The sequence below is a fragment of the Salvelinus namaycush genome, chromosome 5 (assembly GCF_016432855.1).
Source record: "Salvelinus namaycush isolate Seneca chromosome 5, SaNama_1.0, whole genome shotgun sequence".
In the NCBI taxonomy this organism is placed as follows: domain Eukaryota; kingdom Metazoa; phylum Chordata; class Actinopteri; order Salmoniformes; family Salmonidae; genus Salvelinus; species Salvelinus namaycush.
The window spans coordinates 17,695,470-17,714,201 of NC_052311.1; the positions used below are offsets into that span (position 1 = coordinate 17,695,470).

At 42.9% G+C, this 18,732-nt stretch overlaps 1 protein-coding gene across 1 annotated transcript in view; it reads left to right on the forward strand.

The window, feature by feature from the left end:
• The first annotated feature begins 540 nt into the window (after positions 1-540).
• The window catches only part of LOC120046953 (short transient receptor potential channel 3), a 48,820-nt gene continuing 30,628 nt past the window's right edge, over positions 541-18,732 (forward strand). Inside the window, exons 1-3 of the mRNA XM_038992504.1 lie at positions 541-680; positions 9,675-10,449; positions 13,540-13,725. Coding sequence (XP_038848432.1) covers positions 679-680; positions 9,675-10,449; positions 13,540-13,725 — 963 coding nt within the window. The 5' untranslated portion in view covers positions 541-678. The remainder of the gene's footprint in view (positions 681-9,674; positions 10,450-13,539; positions 13,726-18,732) is intronic.

An 18,732-nucleotide genomic window follows, 5' to 3' on the forward strand; every position in this document is an offset into this window, starting at 1 on the left:
ACAGTATGTAGCTAGCAATAGCCTAATAGGTTTAAATGCATTCATACTTTCATAAGCAATTCAAACCACTCTAGAAGTTATTCAAGCAGATAAGATCGCTGTAAGAGTGCTGCACTAGTATTCACTCAGCTGGCTCTGTGGTTTATTATCCAAATAAAGCAATAATGGAAAGCAAGCAAACATCTTTCAGTTCCAAGGTTTCGGTGATTTCCTCAAGGCAAGCACTTCCTCTCTTATGTAGTCTAGTGGTGGTGGTGGCAGTGGTAATTATGAAGACAGTTCTTGATGAGCTTTCATTTGACGGGAATGGGCGGGCCACTACAACATCCCTTTCAGTTCACTTATGCAAACTAGCCCACTGTTGTACACCGGCCCGGGGAAATAGCCAACGGTAGGCTTCCTGCGGAGAACGCAAGCGTGCGTCCGGCTCCATTCCTAAACCCAAACGGACGTGCTGACTTCGAAGCTTTGCCGCAAAAAAGGAGACAGCAGAAAGAGTGTGCAGAAAGAGTGACTACTGGCCATATGTCAACGAAGGGCAGAAAGTATCACGAGAGAGTATCGTTCTCCGAAGAGGAGGATGAACAGTGTTGGAAAGAGGAAAACGGCTGTGTGGATGTACATTACCTAAAACCCGTCCAAACAATTCGGGATTCGTCTGGATATTATGCATATAATATGTGAGTAGACAAACCTATTATCGGCGCCACTTAGGCTGTAGAACTCATTGGAGGCTAAATAAAGTGGGCAGGTGAATTTAGATATGCTACTGAATATTTGTGTGGTTTAAAAACTTTCCATAAAACTGTTGATATTGAATGAATCATTATTTTAACACACATTCTACTTTAAATGGACTGTTTTCTTTCTGCCTTTGGTCCGATTAATAATCCTAATTTCTCATGTATTTTTTGAAAATTAAGTTTATTCATATATGTTGCACTGATATGTCATATAAAGTCATCCAATACGAAGCCTTCAACTGGTAGCCTAGTGCAATGATGTTGTTTTGGGCCATACCAAAATTAGAATTTTATTCATATAAAATGTAGCTGCATCTTTGGACATTGGCAGTGTTTGTGACAATACTTGCGCCACCTTGTGGATAATTCAGTCAGTGGTCATAGAGAGAGAGTACAGAAAAGAGACCATGATGCTGCTGTTCAGCATGGATAATGCATAAACCAACAGGTAGCCTACATGTCTCCTACTTTTTGTATCATGTTGAGACTCACTCAGCGATGTAAAAATGCTGAAACAGCAGACATTCTAATTAATCTCATGTTCATATGCAGGCTACTACATAACTCGCATGATTCAGGTTGTATTATGTGCCTTTCCTGTTTTCAAATCCCATTTACTTAAGAATACCCATTTACTTAATCCATTCCACACACACAGATCACATTTGAGAAGGTACAATGAATCTGAGACAGCATGATTTCTTAGGCCTCATCTATCTATTGTCAACATTGATGATATCAATGTTTCGCTCATTTGCAGGCATCGCTCATTTGCAGGCACTAGCTCTCTACTCTATTTTGTTATGGCCATACATCAGAGATGATCATCTAGACAGGATGTCAATCTAATACACTCTGCTGTGTGTATAAATCCACTCCAGTCTTCAGAGGTTCTCCATATGGTACCCATTAATTAACATGTTATCATGTGTCACACATGGTGACATAAAGTGGGCTAATATGGGTGATTGCTCTGCTTTATACTATCTTATCCTGGTGATACTTGCTTTGGGCTAATACAATAAATGTAGCACAGGGCTTATGGTAAGTAGTGCAGTGTTTAACATCATCCTAACTATGGAACAACATTGTCAGACGAAGCTGAGATGTATATTTAACATTTGAAAAGTCAGTCGAAATACTTTAAAATTAACCTGTCAAACAGTAGGCAGTCCCACATCCCTGCTGTGTTGGGTAAAGTAATAGCTCAGGTCTTGTGTGATGCCATTTTAATATTTACTTAGATATTCCTTAGGTGTATGTTGAGTTTGTGAATATGAGAAAAGTGGATATCTTGCATTTAAAATACCAATGCCATTTTATGCCTTGCCAATGGTATGCCTTGCCAACATGTGATTTTCTCCCTAGGTGTAGAGACCCTGGACTGGTCCCAGATTTGTGTGTGCTCTTTCCAACTCCATTGCTCATTGTCAAAGCAAACATGTTTGTATGATAATGAGTGACAATGAATGTGCATGATAGCACAAACAGACTGGCACTCAGGCTATGGAGACTCCATAGAATTCGAATGAGTAGAATAGATATATATTTCTTCAGTCCATGGGATCGTTTTAGTGGTCCACCCATTATGGCAACTCAGTAGTGCCTTGCATGTGTAGAATAGTTGGAGAGGCACAGTATTTTCAGCAAAAGATTCCAACTGACAGAGCATAAGAAAGTCTTGTTCCACCTTGACCACCCAGGAAGTAAAGGTCATGAATTCCTCCAGGCAGTGAAATTCATCCTCTGATTCGTCCTATTGCCCTTCTAAGAGCTACCTTTATCGTATGTTCTTTAAGAAAGACAAAAACAAAACCTGAAGACCATGTCCTACTGCAAATGTTTTTACACATTGGATTGGGGTTCTAATTACGGTGCAACGCAACTGTATTGTCAAACCAAATTGTTTTGGTAGTTTGTTCCAGTGCCCTTTCCTGACAAAATTGTCAAAATTCTGACCTGTCATACTCTTTCTTTTGAAGGCATGTCAGACAAGCTACAGCATCAGTGATTTGCTAATGAATGTAATTAACAGACGTGAGCGAAATGAGTTCCTTGAGTCCTGATCATGTGACCGAATGTCACTCGAAGTCCAATTGCAGATTATCACAATATCCTCTGCACTGTTAATTGTTATTATGACACTTGTACCTGTTTTACCTGTACCAACATCCTCTGGAGTGGCATGGAAATAGTGTATGGCAGGCATACAATAGTAATCAGTACAATCATAAAGCCCTGCAATAGACTTTTGTCCTGTCCAGGGGGTGTACATGTCTTCTACATTAAGCTGCCTCACGCTACAGAATCAGGAGACAGGCTCCTGCTCTATGGACCATTCTGGCTTGGACAACAGTACTTCATAGTAATTGAAGCTTTTGTATTGTATAATTATCAGGGGCTGAAGCTGTGACTCAATGGCTTTTTTCGGGTCCAGGCACTTTCTAAGGCAGTGTGTTCGGCTCTGCCCAGTCAGTGTCTTCACCGGCTGTGGCCAAATCCCTAACTTGACAAAAGTAACATGGTGTATGATGCTCTTCCTCTTTCCTGTAAGTGTACGGCTCGGGTTCAAATGTACTAGATCGCTTGTTCTGTTTAAGCTGCTGTACCAGCAGGAGCCAGGACATTTTCATGTTGTTGGATGGTGCTTTCTCTTGCTGTCCTGGATCAGTTGAAATGGCCCGCCATCCTGTCGTCTTGGCAGTATCAGAAGCGGAATGGGTAGAATCCTGACTTTTACCTTTTGACTGTGTGACTGCCCGCTCTGGCAGTTTGCTTCTGATTTGATGGTCAACAACTGTTCACCTGGAGTGCAGCCTGTAACCGAGTGTGGGGGAACTCCAGAAAGTCATGAAAAATGTCTGCAGCCACAGTTAGGGCTAAGGTGGAGGAGGAGGATGATGTATGATGGTGGATGAGGATGATGTATGGTGGTGGATGAGGAGGAGGATGATGTATGGTGGTGGATGAGGATGATGCATGGTGGTGGATGAGGAGGAGGATGATGTATGGTGGTGGATGAGGAGGAGGATGATGTATGGTGGTGGATGAGGAGGAGGATGCATGGTAGTGGATGAGGAGGATGATGTGTGGTGGTGAATGAAAAGGATGATGTATGATGGTGGATGAGTGAGGCTCAGCTATGGTACATAATGGTGTTTCTATTAATATAAGTGGGAATTTTGTATTTTTTGTGGTTTTATTAATCAGATAGGACAGTGAAGGGGAAAAGGGAGACATAGAGGCTCCCTTAATCGACATCCACGTCTTCGGCGCCCGGGGAACAGTGGGTTAACTGCCTTGCTCAGGGGCAGAACGACAGATTTTTACCTTGTCAGCTCGGGGAAGGGCAAGAAGGATAAATATTGCTGAGGAGGAGTATGCATAGCTTATAAAGATCAATGCCTGTATTCACTACGCATCTCAGAGTATGAGTGCTGTATCTAGGATGAAGTCCTCCCTGTCCATCCATATCATCTTATTCATTAAGATCTAAATGGCAACACTGATCCTACAGTAGATCAGCACACCTACTCTGAGACTCTTTGTGTGTACAGGCCCATCTATAGTATAGAATAGTTATGAGAAGGAGAAGAGGTATTTGTATTATCCCCACAGTGCTGTTCCTAACAGCTTAGGTTACTCACAGTCACAGCCCACAGATGTGGTTGTTTTGTATAGGCTGTCATTAACCTGCTGAATGGGAACGTGTTGCCCTGGGATGAGTGGGCGGAGAGTTTGGGAGGAAGAGGCTTTGGTTGGACAGAGTTAAAAGTATCATCCATCATTAGACCAAGGTTCCAATTCCACATTGGGAGAGTCTATTGATTCAACCAGGATAAAAGGGGTTCCTGTCCGTTCATGGTTGTTTTGTGTGGCCTCTCTAATCTAGCATGTGTATCTGAGAAGATAAAGTGCGTAGGTTCCAGCACATTTGATTGTAACGTTGTCTAGTCGATACTTTCTATGGAGACGGTGGCATGTTTTGAAGTAGTGAATCGGATAAGAGGTTCAGTGTCTAGCTTCTTTCCTTTCTGAGGACATTAAACATTGAGCAGTTCTCAGTAACTAGCTAAATGAGGAGTGAACAGTATTGACTGGTGCTCAGGGGCTATTGATAATTAGAAATTTTATTTAAGGCCCATTGCAGTCCAAATTCAGTTTTAATGGAACTATTACAGTAAGGTACTTAATTATTACCCAGAAAGGATTTGATATTGAATAACAATGGCTGAATTGGGCTTTTTAAGCATTATTTTTTCCAGTTTGGGCTTGAAATTCATTTTGGAAACTATATTTTGTGCAGCTAACCAGGCAGGCCAGGAGTCTTTGTGTTGAGAAAATGGATTTCATTTAGATAGCATCTGACTGGCTTCTCGCTAGCTTGTGATGAATAGAGCTGGTCAGTACTTCCCCAGACCCATACTACAGCTTGGAGTAGGATAAAGGGGAATGTGTTTGCTTGCATTATAGCACTACCATCAGACCAAACTGGCATATACCTCTTGGTTGAGCTACTGTCTGCCTTACCCCTTGCATGCCTGCCAAATTTCGGGTCAAGGGTTGTGAACATGTGTCTACAATTGCACCACCATTATTGCTAATGGGCCAATAACCACCATTAGGACCCAATATGGACCCTATTTGCATAGGACTTTTGGACATACACCCTCAAGTCAATTTTTGCTGCCACTTTGCCTCTGCCTCAAATGGATACACTGGGAATGCATTCCACACTATTATGTCCTGTCTATTACTAGATTATTCTCCTCCTCTATTTTGTTAACCTAAAGTCTGGTGTGCTACATGAATACAGTACATTGCTAGGGTAATGTCTATAAGAATGAGCCATAAGGGGAATATCTATAAGATTTAGCCATAAGGGGAATATCTATAAGAATGAGCCATAAGGGGAATATCTATAAGATTTAGCCATAAGGGTAATGTCTATAAGAGTTAGCCATAAGGGTAATGTCTATAATAGTTAGCCATAAGGGGAATGTCTATAATAATTAGCCATAGGGCTAATGTTTATAAGAGTTAGCCATACGGGTAATGTTTATAAGCATTAGCCATAAGGGTAATGCTTATAAGAGTTAGCCATGAGGGTAATTAAGTATAAAATTTTAACACAATTCACCTTAATGTTGTATTCTCCGGAAATGTATTCAAATTTAAGAGATGTCCCTTTGGAGTAAAGAACTTTATTATAATATTTGAATGCGTAAGTAAGCCTTGTCCTAGTCTTCTGCCCTATGGGCCGTTCTGACTCCTGTTTCTCCTGTTTCTGTAGCGTGAGGCAGCTTGATGTACAAGACAAATAGGGGTGCCTATATTTGTCCTGTTTCACTGCATGTACAAGTGGGTAATCTGTACAAGTGTGAGGTGTGAAATGAAAATGTGTTTTTTGCATATCCCACTTCCCAGGAGACACCCGTGGAGAGTTGGGTCACAGCCAGGTGATCAGACATTATTGACGGTGACTCGGAGCAATTAGGGTTAAGTGCCTTGCTCAAGGGCAGAAGTGACAGATTCTTCTGGGATTCAAACTAGCAACCTTCTGGTTACTGACCCAACACTCTAACCGCTAGGCTACCTGCCGCCCAAGTACAACCCCTGGATACGCTGCTTGTCTATCGCAGGGCATTATTTGAATGCATGATTCTCCAATATTCTGCAATGTGGAAGAAATCTAATGTCAGAGTGGAAATCTAACCCTATTCTTACTCTAATTAAGATGCTAAGTTAGCCTATTAACCCAATCAATTTCTGGCAGCGTTGTTCTATCGAGGCAAAGGGGAAATAGTCATTTTAATTCTAGGTGATCCCCTGGGTGTCTGAAACATTTGGCTATATATGGAGGATGCAGTGTCCCCTCAAGCCTGCCAGCAAGTCATTGGGGTAGCAAGTCCTAAGGGTCTTCAGCTGTTCATGCCTGTAAAATGAATTTCCTGCTCAAGGGCAAATCTCAAGGACCATTATGGGAGGAGAAATGTTGCTCCGAGTGACGTCCCTAAGTGATGTTATTTAATTAACCCGTTTTATTTTATTTTTGGAATAGAAAAGTTAACCAAGGAATACATTTTTGTTCACAGTACATTCTCATTGGTAGCCTATTTCATAAGCTGAGTCCATTTTTCTCTTTAATTTATTCAAATAAAAATGTTTCTCCTTTGATGAATTTTCCTTGCCTGGCATTACTCATCAAACAAATATGAACAAATGAGCTTGTGTGGTTTGATATGGGAAGCGAGGCATTGCACTGATTGCTTTTTCAGGCTATTGACAAAGGTCACCAATGCAGGGTTAACCGAATTCCCATCACTTGTTTCTCTCTATTGATTTACGCTTTGTTTGCTCATGTATTGTACAGTATGCTGGCACTTCATTTGTTTTTTCTCTAACTTAATTTGATACTGGTTTGATTATAACGGATAGTCACCCAAATTACAAATTAACTTCCTTTCATGGATAATTATCAAGCCGGACAAGCTCCTGCGTGTCAGCAAACCCACAGTTTGACTTTATTTACTTACCCACAGCAAAACAATGGGTGTTGAGGGACTAAACGTGGCATACTGCAAAGTAGCATGCCCCCCCCCCCCCCCCCCCCCCTTACCCTCAGAAAAGCCTCAATTCGTCGGGGCATGGACTCTACTAGGTGTCGAAAGCGTTCCACAGGGATGCTGGCCCATGTTGACTCCAATGCTTCCCACAGTTGTATCAATTTGGCTGGATATCCTTTGGGTGGTGGACCATTCTTGATACACACGGGAAACTGTTGAGCGTGAAAAACCCAGCAGCTGTGCAGTTCTTGACACAAACCGGTGCGCCTGACACCTACCATACCCCGTTCAAAGGCACAAAAATATTTTGTTTTGCCTATTTAACCCTCTGAATCGCACACACACAATCCATGTCTCAATTGTTTCAAGGCTTAAAAATCCTTATTTAACCTGTCTCCTCCCCTTCATCTATACTGATTGAAGTGTATTTAACAAGTGTCAGCAATAAGGAATCATAGCTTTCACCTGGATTCACCTGGTCAGTCTATTGTTTGTATTTCCTTCTACTTCCTTCCTTAGAACATTCATAACAGACCACTGAATAATGCAGGTATATGTCATATCTCATTGCATGTTAATCAACTTTACGATTACAGACTTTACTTTAAGGTGACGCACTAACTTTAAGGTGACATACTTTACCTTAATTAAGGTGACACACTAACTTTAAGGTGACATACTTTACCTTAATTAAGGTGACACACTAACTTTAAGGTGACATACTTTACCTTAATTAAGGTGACACACTAACTTTAAGGTGACATACTTTACCTTAATTAAGGTGAAACACTAACTTTAAGGTGACATACTTTACCTTAATTAAGGTGAAACACTAACTTTAAGGTGACATACTTTACCTTAATTAAGGTGAAACACTAACTTTAAGGTGACATACTTTACCTTAATTAAGGTGAAACACTAACTTTAAGGTGACATACTTTACCTTAATTAAGGTGACACACTAACTTTAAGGTGACATACTTTACCTTAATTAAGGTGAAACACTAACTTTAAGGTGACATACTTTACCTTAATTAAGGTGACACACTAACTTTAAGGTGACATACTTTACCTTCAGGTGACACACTTCTTCAAGGAAAATAAAATAAAAGTGTAACAGGTCTCTTGTGGAGACCACGCTCAAATAAGATGCCCTGCTTGAGGAGGATTCTGATGAAGATGAAATAGTTTATACAATGTTTGACATTTCCTTTCTGTGTTTAGAGGGGAAATGGTGGAAATGAGTTTCAGTATTATTCCTTCAGTAGAGGTATGGAGAGGGGGAGATAGGGAGCCTACCTTGTGTGCCAAACTGACTAGCATTACCCCATCTGTCAACCAAGGACAGTGGAATGACAGTGCTCTTATCTATAGAGAAGTAGTAATAGCAGCTGTAATTGACTTGAAATTGGGTTTGATGTTTTTAATCAAAACTGGACTTGAGTTGAATTGGTCGGCTATAAAGGGAGAGGGAATGGAACCGAATTGAATCAGTGGAATTGTCTATTAATTTAATTTGATAAATGTGTATTTTCATATCAATCATTATTTGGTCAGTTGAGGTGGGCTGGTTAAATAATAAATGTCAAGTTCATTCCAATTTTATGGACCAACTACTATTACTCAATTACCAATTGTTGTCAAATACTTCCCAAATACCCTGGGTATTATTAATCCACTATCAAAAACAAGTATTCCAACATGTGCTTTATGACTATGGCTCTCATCTCTGGCAGGAGCAGTTGCTTGGTTTGAAACCTGGCACAGAAACCCCTGATATGTTAGTGCAACCTGTAGTTGTATCACCCAGGCATCTGTTGTGTTTCATTAAAATGCTATTAACGCCAGAAGGATTTCTTCCACAGTCTGTGGGGCACTCTGTCACTGCACTTTTCACTGAGACTGCTGGGGTGGCTTGGTGCTGGGCTCTAATGAATACACTGCTGCCACTCTCCACTCTGTTGTGAACGTAGGGATGGCATGGGGTGGTGGGATGACGTGGCTATGGGTCAAGGAACAACAAATGGTGCAGACACCAAACATGATGCCCTAGATAAGCCCTTATGCCAGAACGCAACATAATTCAAAATGCAAGCATGCTTTGCAATCTCTGCTCTTATAGCACTAGTCTCTTTGAATGGTGAAGGGTGGTTTTGTAGACTTTGTAAAACAGGCCTACAACGGAAGTTGAGTCCATTTATAGTTGACTGGTTTTGACTGGTAGAGTAGGTCATCTTTATTATCCTGGATGGGTAATGTTCTTTATAGCTGGTAGTCAATACAACTTGGTGGTCAGTATGTTTGCAAAAGTCAGAGCTCTTCACAGAGGAAGTAACCATGATGTCGTTTTCTCCATCTCTGCAAGGAAAGCGGCGGCGGAACTTGAGCTCCCCGCCCACCGGCGGATGACAGCGGCGCGGGAGAAGGGTCGTCGACCGCAGATGCGCGGGCCGGCCTTCATGTTCAACGACCGCACCACCAGCATGACCGCCGAGGAAGAGCGCTTTCTGGACGCGGCAGAGTATGGCAACATCCCTGTGGTCCGCAAGATGCTGGAGGACTCTACCACGCTCAATGTCAACTGCGTGGACTACATGGGCCAGAACGCATTGCAGCTGGCGGTGGGCAACGAGCACCTGGAGGTGACGGAACTGCTCCTGCGGAGGGATAACCTGGCACGCATCGGTGACGCCCTGCTCCTGGCTATCTCAAAAGGCTACGTCAGGATAGTGGAAACCATCTTGGCCCATCCATCCTTCCAGGCTAGCGAGCGACTGACACGGAGTCCGTGCGAGCTGCAGGACGACGACTTCTACTCGTACGATGAGGATGGCACGCGCTTCTCGCCCGACATCACCCCCATCATTCTGTCTGCGCACTGCCAGAAGTACGAGGTGGTGCACATGCTGCTGCTGAAGGGCGCGCGCATCGAGCGGCCGCACGACTACTTCTGCAAGTGTGTAGAATGTGCCGAGAAACAGGCCAAAGACGCTTTCAGCCACTCACGCTCACGCATCAATGCCTACCGGGGCCTGGCCAGCCCGGCTTACCTGTCACTGTCTAGCGAGGACCCAGTGCTCACCGCGTTGGAGCTCAGCAACGAACTGACCAAGTTGGCCAACATCGAGAAGGAGTTCAAGGTAGGACACTACTGCACTCAGGGTTGCAAACTTTCTGAAACTTTCCCAAATGCGTAGGTTTTTCAGAAATCTATTTCTGAATTCTTAGGGTTTACAGAAATCCTAGGAATTTGGGGAAATTTCACAGAATTTTGCTAACCTTCTCCTACTCAGAAGCTAACTGCTTGCTGACTGTTGTTTTTTCTGCATTTAGTTTGAAGGTGTAACCATGTTTGTTTTTCTTTATTTAGCTTGAAGGCTTAATCATGTTTGTCTTTCTTTATTTAGCTTGAAGCTGTAATCCTCTTTGTTTTTCTGCATTTAGTTTGAAGGTGTAATATTTGATCGTTTTGAATGCTTTGGAATTCTGACATGGAATAGTACTAACTAAATTGAGGATTGTTATCAGGAAAAGTCGTATACAATAGCGATGTGTTGATTCTGCTTAATTAACAACTCCATTAATTTCAGCCTCATGTTTTTATTTAAAACCGATGTTGTGTAATGTAATGAATCTTCAACCTGTATGTGTGTTATGCTGATGTCGCCACCAGGATAAAAAGAGCCATAAAAAAGAGACCACGCAGCACAATTGCTTCTCCCTGGTAAATATGTTTAACTACATAAATTCATTGAGATTGATTAAAAAGTGCCTAGCCTCACACTGGCTAATTACTTGCTGTTACTTCAAGGGTAATCTGTCTTTTAGCATATCTGGCTGACTGTCAGATTGTGCATTATTATATTTTTTTATTTAACCAGGCAAGTCAGTTAAGAACAAATTCTTATTTACATAAGTGACCTACCCCGGTCAAACCTGGACGACGCTGGGCCAATTGTGCACCGCCCTATGGGACTCCCAATCACAGCCGGCTGTGATACAGCCTGGATTCAAACCAGGGATTGTAGTGACAGCTCTTGCACTGAGATGCAGTGCCTTAGACCGCTGCGCCACTTGGGACTACAGTTGCAGTTTAGCCACAGCCTACAGATAAACATTGTGACAGATGTGAATTCCAGAGCTGTTAATGGGAGAGAGGGAAACCAGTGGTGTTTCAAAAAACAAACCTGCCCTCTCCTTTAAGAATAGATTTTTGAATTATTTGTCTCATTTGAATTGATTGTAAAAATGAGTTCACTGAACTATATTGCCACAAAAGCTTGTTATTAAGTTACCCACATTTACTAGAGTGTTTCATGCTGTTAAACATATTAGACACATTAACAACCATTTCGAGCTTGGTATGATGCAACAAGCTACACTGAATGTGTTTGTAAATGAACATTTTAGAAGAGGACGCTTGTTTGACCCTGTCTCATAAATCAAAACTTTCCCCTATTGGGATTTTCAGGTTTGTCTGATACAACATTTAACGCAGAAGAAACTGAAAAGCTATTTCTGTAGAGAACACATCACATAGCTCTCGATATGGGCCCTCATACAGGGCTTATTGTGTTTTGTCCTTATACCTGTTTTCTTCAATCTGTTCTCTGAGTTGTCCTTTTGCCTCCCTCTGAGAGATGCAGTGAGATGATAGAAGTATATCGGAACATGTTCTAGTGAATGAAAGGCAGTAAATTGCTCACACGGTGCAATGCTTCACTTGAGAGTTGGATCACAATGTTCAGTTATGAGTGACTGAAAATGTAGGGTTTGGGCTTGTCAAACACAGTATTTAAATGTATCTTTGAACAGATGGTTTATGACAATCCATCACAATTAGAAAAAATAAAGCACTAGACATGAACAAATTGACAGATGCATGCTGAGCAAAGTCTAGTTGTTCCTTGGAAATTAAATCCAGACTAAATACTCTCAGTGTAAGGACAAACAGCACATTTAAAAGCAAAAGATAAGCCTTTAGCTTAATGCGTCTTTAATTGTGTTCTTAGAGCAAGGTTTAAACAACAATGTGAGTAAAAGTGGTGACTGGAGTTATTCAATATGTAAGTATGACCATAGGTAAAAGGGACAGGCTACAGCTTGGCAGTGTGCTATAAGGACAAAGTCAGCTGTACCAAGAGAAGTTTCAGACTACTGTTTCATCATGAGACTGCATGCATTTCAAATGCATTGTCAATATGTATAACTGTTTATGTATCATTTGTGTAAAAGTATCATTTGTGTCCCCTAATTTGCAAAACTGCTTCTTCTTGATATTTGAATTATACCAATGAAACATGCATGGACCCTTCCTCCCTTGTAGACAAAGTATATATTACATTAATGTTGGCTTTCTTTCCAACAAGTAGAGTGATCTAAGCTAGGGATGGTTGACCAGAAGTTCAATTAACAGCTTAAATATGATACCAAGTAATACTGAGGCCAGTATCGTCAATATCGACTGTATACTTTCTATAAATAGGGAGAAAATGATATTAAATACTTTTATAATACTGTGCTGAATACAGTCAATCTTGTCACCTGGCAAGCACGGTCATTTTATCAAAACACTGAGATGTCTTTTCGCAAAGGACTAGACTAGTATTATGTAGGCCTATTTAAGGAATGCTGAAATTACCAATATAACTGCTTCCACGAGAATAAAATTGCGGATGCACTCAGATAACAATTCCATTACCTTACCTCCTCCTATAGTGACAGTAATCCTGTGAAAATAGGGCTTGGGTTAAAATACATTTCACATTGTAGCATTAACACCACATTTCTATGAACGTTTTATTTTTTGGAGATTCATTTCCGAGCTATTGTAATCCTTATTATTCATTGTATTATCCTGCGCAGTATTAAGATGTAAATGTATTTCCGATGTTTTACTTAATAATACAATTGTATGTCATGTGGATATACAACCCTTTCTTGAGTTCAGCTAATGTCGAGATCATTACACACAGATATCCCCATTGGGTCACCACTAGTGGATCCATTACTTATTCAGAAATGCTAAAAGTGTTTTCAGAGAAACATAAGTATTTTGTTTCACTATTACTGTATATCTTCTATAACATAATGTTTGCTGAAAAAATATCACTAAGTTTATATTCTGTTCGTGTCACGTTACCTTTGTAATTGAGATTTAAGCCAACGAGTTTGCCTTTCCCTGTCTCCAGTAGCTGACTTGACTCTAACCTGTTTTTCTCTCTGTCCAGAATGACTATCGCAAGCTGTCTATGCAGTGTAAGGACTTTGTAGTGGGAGTGCTGGACCTCTGTCGGGACACAGAGGAAGTGGAAGCCATTTTGAATGGAGATGTTACTGCTGAGAAGGAGTCGGGGCAGGGCCTTCGCTCTCTCCTGAGCAGGGTCAAACTGGCCATCAAGTACGAGGTGAAAAAGGTAAGTAGCTAACAGTTTCCTTTATCTATCCTCAGGCCTAGACCTGTAGTTGACTTCTCAATACTTCAACAGGCATTAACTCTTCCCATGTAAAATCTCTCTGACTGGTGATCTCTTATTGGTTGAATGCTGAACATATCCAGGGTGTCCTGTAGAAGTGAAGCTAACAAAAACTATCCACTTGGTTGGACTCACATCACACCTTATTTTCTAGCTGCAAAACAGCACTGCAACGCTCTCTTATCTCTCGATCTTGTAAGTTATTTCTAGAATTTAGAATATACTGTAGTTCATTCAAAATGATTCCCAGGACACGCCACTTTACATCAAAGTGCCTCCATTGCTACTTGCCTGTGTACCAGACCTGCATCCATACCTCTTCTACCCGTCTTCACTGGCCCTGCCTACAGTATTCACCTGCGATCACCCCTTCCAACTCAACAGGGCTTCTTTTGTGACACTATCTACAGTATCCGTCCATTTAGCATCAACATTTTGGCACTACACCTTTTGCAACAGTCAGACATTTTCATTGATACAATGCTGCTTGCTTTAGTTTTTTTGCCAGAACGACTTTATGTTGTAGTGGAAACCACTGTGCTGTACCTCAAAGTTCAACTGTAAACATAACCTTCCTGTTCAGAGTGTCTACAAGTAACACAGCAATATGTCAACCAAGTCAAAATCAACGTATTGAATGTATATGATTATAGTTACAAGTAAATCCAGTGTCACATGTATGGTATGTGCCAGTTAGCCAGCCAGCCAGTCACATGTATGTTATGTGCCAACCAGCCAGCCAGCCAAGCCAGTCACATGTATGTTACGTGCCAGTCAGCCAGCCAGCCAATCACGTGTAGGTTATATGCCAGCCAGCTGAGCCAGTCACATGTATGTTATGTGCCAGCCAGCCAGTCAGTTAGTCAGTCAGCTTTTTAGCGCAGCAAAATTACCCTGAATTGGAGGCAGCCAGCAAACTTCTTAGTACAGTATTATTAATCATAGGACTGGGTGAGCTTTGCCTACTCTGTGGGATTTCCTGCGCTCAAGGTCGTCCGGTGATGTGATGTTAATCAAGCTGACAGTTAAATGGCATGGATAAAAGTGCTGCACTCCCTGCATAAAGGGGCCATCATACACTGCAATTTTAAAAGATTAGATTTTGACAATAACTAATACCTCACTAAGGCCTTCTTCTTGCCATAATGTGTGAGGTTCATTGAGGTATAAATGCATGATGGAATTGAAACCGACATTAACGTGATTGATTAATTAGCAGCCGTGGCCACAATGGTAAAGGGTGTTGTCTCCTCTTCCACGGTAAAGGATGTTGTCTCCTCCTCCACCATGGTAAAGGATGTTGTCTCCTCCTCCACCATGGTGAAGGATGTTGTCTCCTCTTCCACCATGGTAAAGGATGTTGTCTCCTCCACCTTGATAAAGGATGTTGTCTCCTCCACCATGTTAAAGGACGTTGTCTCCTCCTCCACCATGGTAAAGGACGTTGTCTCCTCCTCCACCATGGTAAAGGACGTTGTCTCCTCCTCCACCATGGTAAAGGACGTTGTCTCCTCCTCCACCATGGTAAAGGATGGTCTCCTCCTCCACCATGGTAAAGGATGGTCTCCTCCTCCACCATGGTAAAGGACGTTGTCTCCTCCTCCACCATGGTAAAGGACGTTGTCTCCTCCTCCACCATGGTAAAGGACGTTGTCTCCTCCTCCACCATGGTAAAGGACGTTGTCTCCTCCTCCACCATGGTTAAGGATGGTCTCCTCCTCCACCATGGTTAAGGATGGTCTCCTCCTCCACCATGGTTAAGGATGGTTTCCTCCTCCACCATGGTAAAGGACGTTGTCTCCTCCTCCACCATGGTAAAGGACGTTGTCTCCTCCTCCACCATGATAAAGGATGGTCTCCTCCTCCACCATGGTAAAGGACGTTGTCTCCTCCTCCACCATGGTAAAGGACGTTGTCTCCTCCTCCACCATGGTAAAGGACGTTGTCTCCTCCTCCACCATGGTAAAGGACGTTGTCTCCTCCTCCACCATGGTAAAGGATGGTCTCCTCCTCCACCATGGTAAAGGATGTTGTCTCCTCCACCTTGATAAAGGATGTTGTCTCCTCCACCATGTTAAAGGACGTTGTCTCCTCCTCCACCATGGTAAAGGACGTTGTCTCCTCCTCCACCATGGTAAAGGACGTTGTCTCCTCCTCCACCATGGTAAAGGACGTTGTCTCCTCCTCCACCATGGTAAAGGATGGTCTCCTCCTCCACCATGGTAAAGGATGGTCTCCTCCTCCACCATGGTAAAGGACGTTGTCTCCTCCTCCACCATGGTAAAGGACGTTGTCTCCTCCTCCACCATGGTAAAGGACGTTGTCTCCTCCTCCACCATGGTAAAGGACGTTGTCTCCTCCTCCACCATGGTTAAGGATGGTCTCCTCCTCCACCATGGTTAAGGATGGTCTCCTCCTCCACCATGGTTAAGGATGGTTTCCTCCTCCACCATGGTAAAGGACGTTGTCTCCTCCTCCACCATGGTAAAGGACGTTGTCTCCTCCTCCACCATGATAAAGGATGGTCTCCTCCTCCACCATGGTAAAGGACGTTGTCTCCTCCTCCACCATGGTAAAGGACGTTGTCTCCTCCTCCACCATGGTAAAGGACGTTGTCTCCTCCTCCACCATGGTAAAGGATGGTCTCCTCCTCCACCATGGTAAAGGACGTTGTCTCCTCCTCCACCACCATGGTAAAGGATGGTCTCCTCCTCCACCACCATGGTAAAGGATGGTCTCCTCCTCCACCACCATGGTAAAGGATGGTCTCCTCCACCATGGTAAAGGACGTTGTCTCCTCCTCCACCATGGTAAAGGACGTTGTCTCCTCCTCCACCATGGTAAAGGATGGTCTCCTCCTCCACCTAGGGCCATATGGTTCAAGTGTCTCAGAGTAAGAGTGCTGATCTAGGATCAGGCCCCCCTGTCCATGTGTCTACTCCTGCTCCTCCCCTCCGACATTGACGTTGCCGGAGTACTAACCACCGGTCCTGTGATTCATCATTACGCGCACCTGCAGATCATTATGATTCACACCTGGACTCCATTACCTTCATCATTACCTCCCCTTTATCTGTCCCTCCCTTACGTTCATTCCTCAGTCGGTATCATTCCTGTGTTCATGCTATATCGACACTGTTACGCTGTCTCGTTTCATGTTTGTTGATTTATTAAACGTTGCACCTGCTTCTCGACTCACAGCGTCATCGTTACACCATGTAATCTTATTCAAAACTGACCGTGAATCAGCACTCCTACTCTGAAAGGCTTGGTACTTAAGGGCCCTGGCCAAGAAAGCACCATTTATTAAAGACTTGCTCCAGAACTTTGGCGACTACAAAGTATTTTTAAACCTCACACTTTGAGCTGGATGTGTCAATGTGTAGTTCATACATGCATAATATATGAGCAGAATTAATGTCTTCCCTAAATTAGCCACAAAATCCCTAGTTTGAAAGTGACTATTTTTCTGGAAGCTGTGCTAAGCCATTTTCCCTACATTTTCCCCCACGTGGGCCAGCCCCGTAGCAATTTGAGTTCTAGCCAATGAGCTTCAGCCCTTGCCATTTGAGTGACAGCTAGCAAGATGCACACACAGCGGAGCGAGTGAGCGCAATCACATGGTGCACATATCTGCACATACTCTACATGACCAAAAGTATGTAGACACCTGCTCGTCGAACATCTCATTCCAAAATCATGGGCATTACTATGGAGGTGGTCCCCCCTTTGCTGCTAGAACAGCCTCCACTCTTCTGGGAAGGCTTTCCACTAGATGTTGGAACATTGCTGTGGGGACTTGCATCTATTCAGCCACCAGCATTAGCGAGGTCGAGCACTGATGTTGGGTGATTAGGCCTGGCTCACAGTCGGCGTTCCAATTCATCCCAATTCATCCCAAAGGTGTTCGATGGGGTCGAGGTCAGGGCTCTCTGCAGGCCAGTCAAGTTCTTCCACACCGATCTCAACAAACCATTTCTGTATGGACCTCGCTTTGTGCAAGGGTCATTGTCATGCTGAAACAGGAAAGGGCCTTTCCCAACTGTTGCCACAAAGTTGGAAGCACAGAATCGTCTAAAATGTCATTCTATGCTGGAGCGTTAATATTTCTCTTTACTGGAACTAAGGGGCCTATCCCGAACCATGAAAAACAGCCCCAGACCATTAACTTTACAGTTAACTTAACTTTAACATTAACTTTACAGGCACTATGCATTGGGGCAGGTAGGGTTTTCCCGGGATCCGCCAAACCCAGATTCGTCCGTTGGACTGCTAGTTGGTGAAGCATGATTCATCACTCTAGAGAATGCGTTTCCACTGCTCTAGAGTCCAATGGTGGTGAGCTTTACACCACTCTAGCCGATCCTTGGCATTGCGCATGTTGGTCCTAGACTTGTGTGCAGCTGCTCGGCAATGGAAACCCATTTCATGAAGCTCCCGACGCACACTTTTTGTGTTGACGTTGCTTCCAGAGGCAGTTTGGAACTTGGTAGTGAGTGTTTCAACTGAGGACAGAGGATTTTTATGGGGCACACACATCAGCAGTCGACGGGTCCCATTCTGTGAGTTTGTGTGGCCTACAACTTCGCGACTGAGCCGTTGTTGCTCCTAGACGTTTCCACTTAACAATAACAGCACTTACAGTTGACCAGGGCAGCTCTAGCAGTGCATACATTTGATGAACTGACTTGTTGGAATGGTGGCAACCTATGACGGTGCCACATTGAAAGTTATTGAGCTCTCCAGTAAGGCCATTCTACTGCCAATGTTTGTCTGGATATTGGATGGCTGTGTGCTCGATTTTATACACATGGCAGCAACGGGTGTGGCTGAAATAGCCGAATCCACTAATTTGAAGGGGTGTCTACATACTTTGTGTACATGGTGTATGTGACATAGTATGCTACTTTAAGAACTACTGGCTAAAAAGCATACAAAAGTACCAGA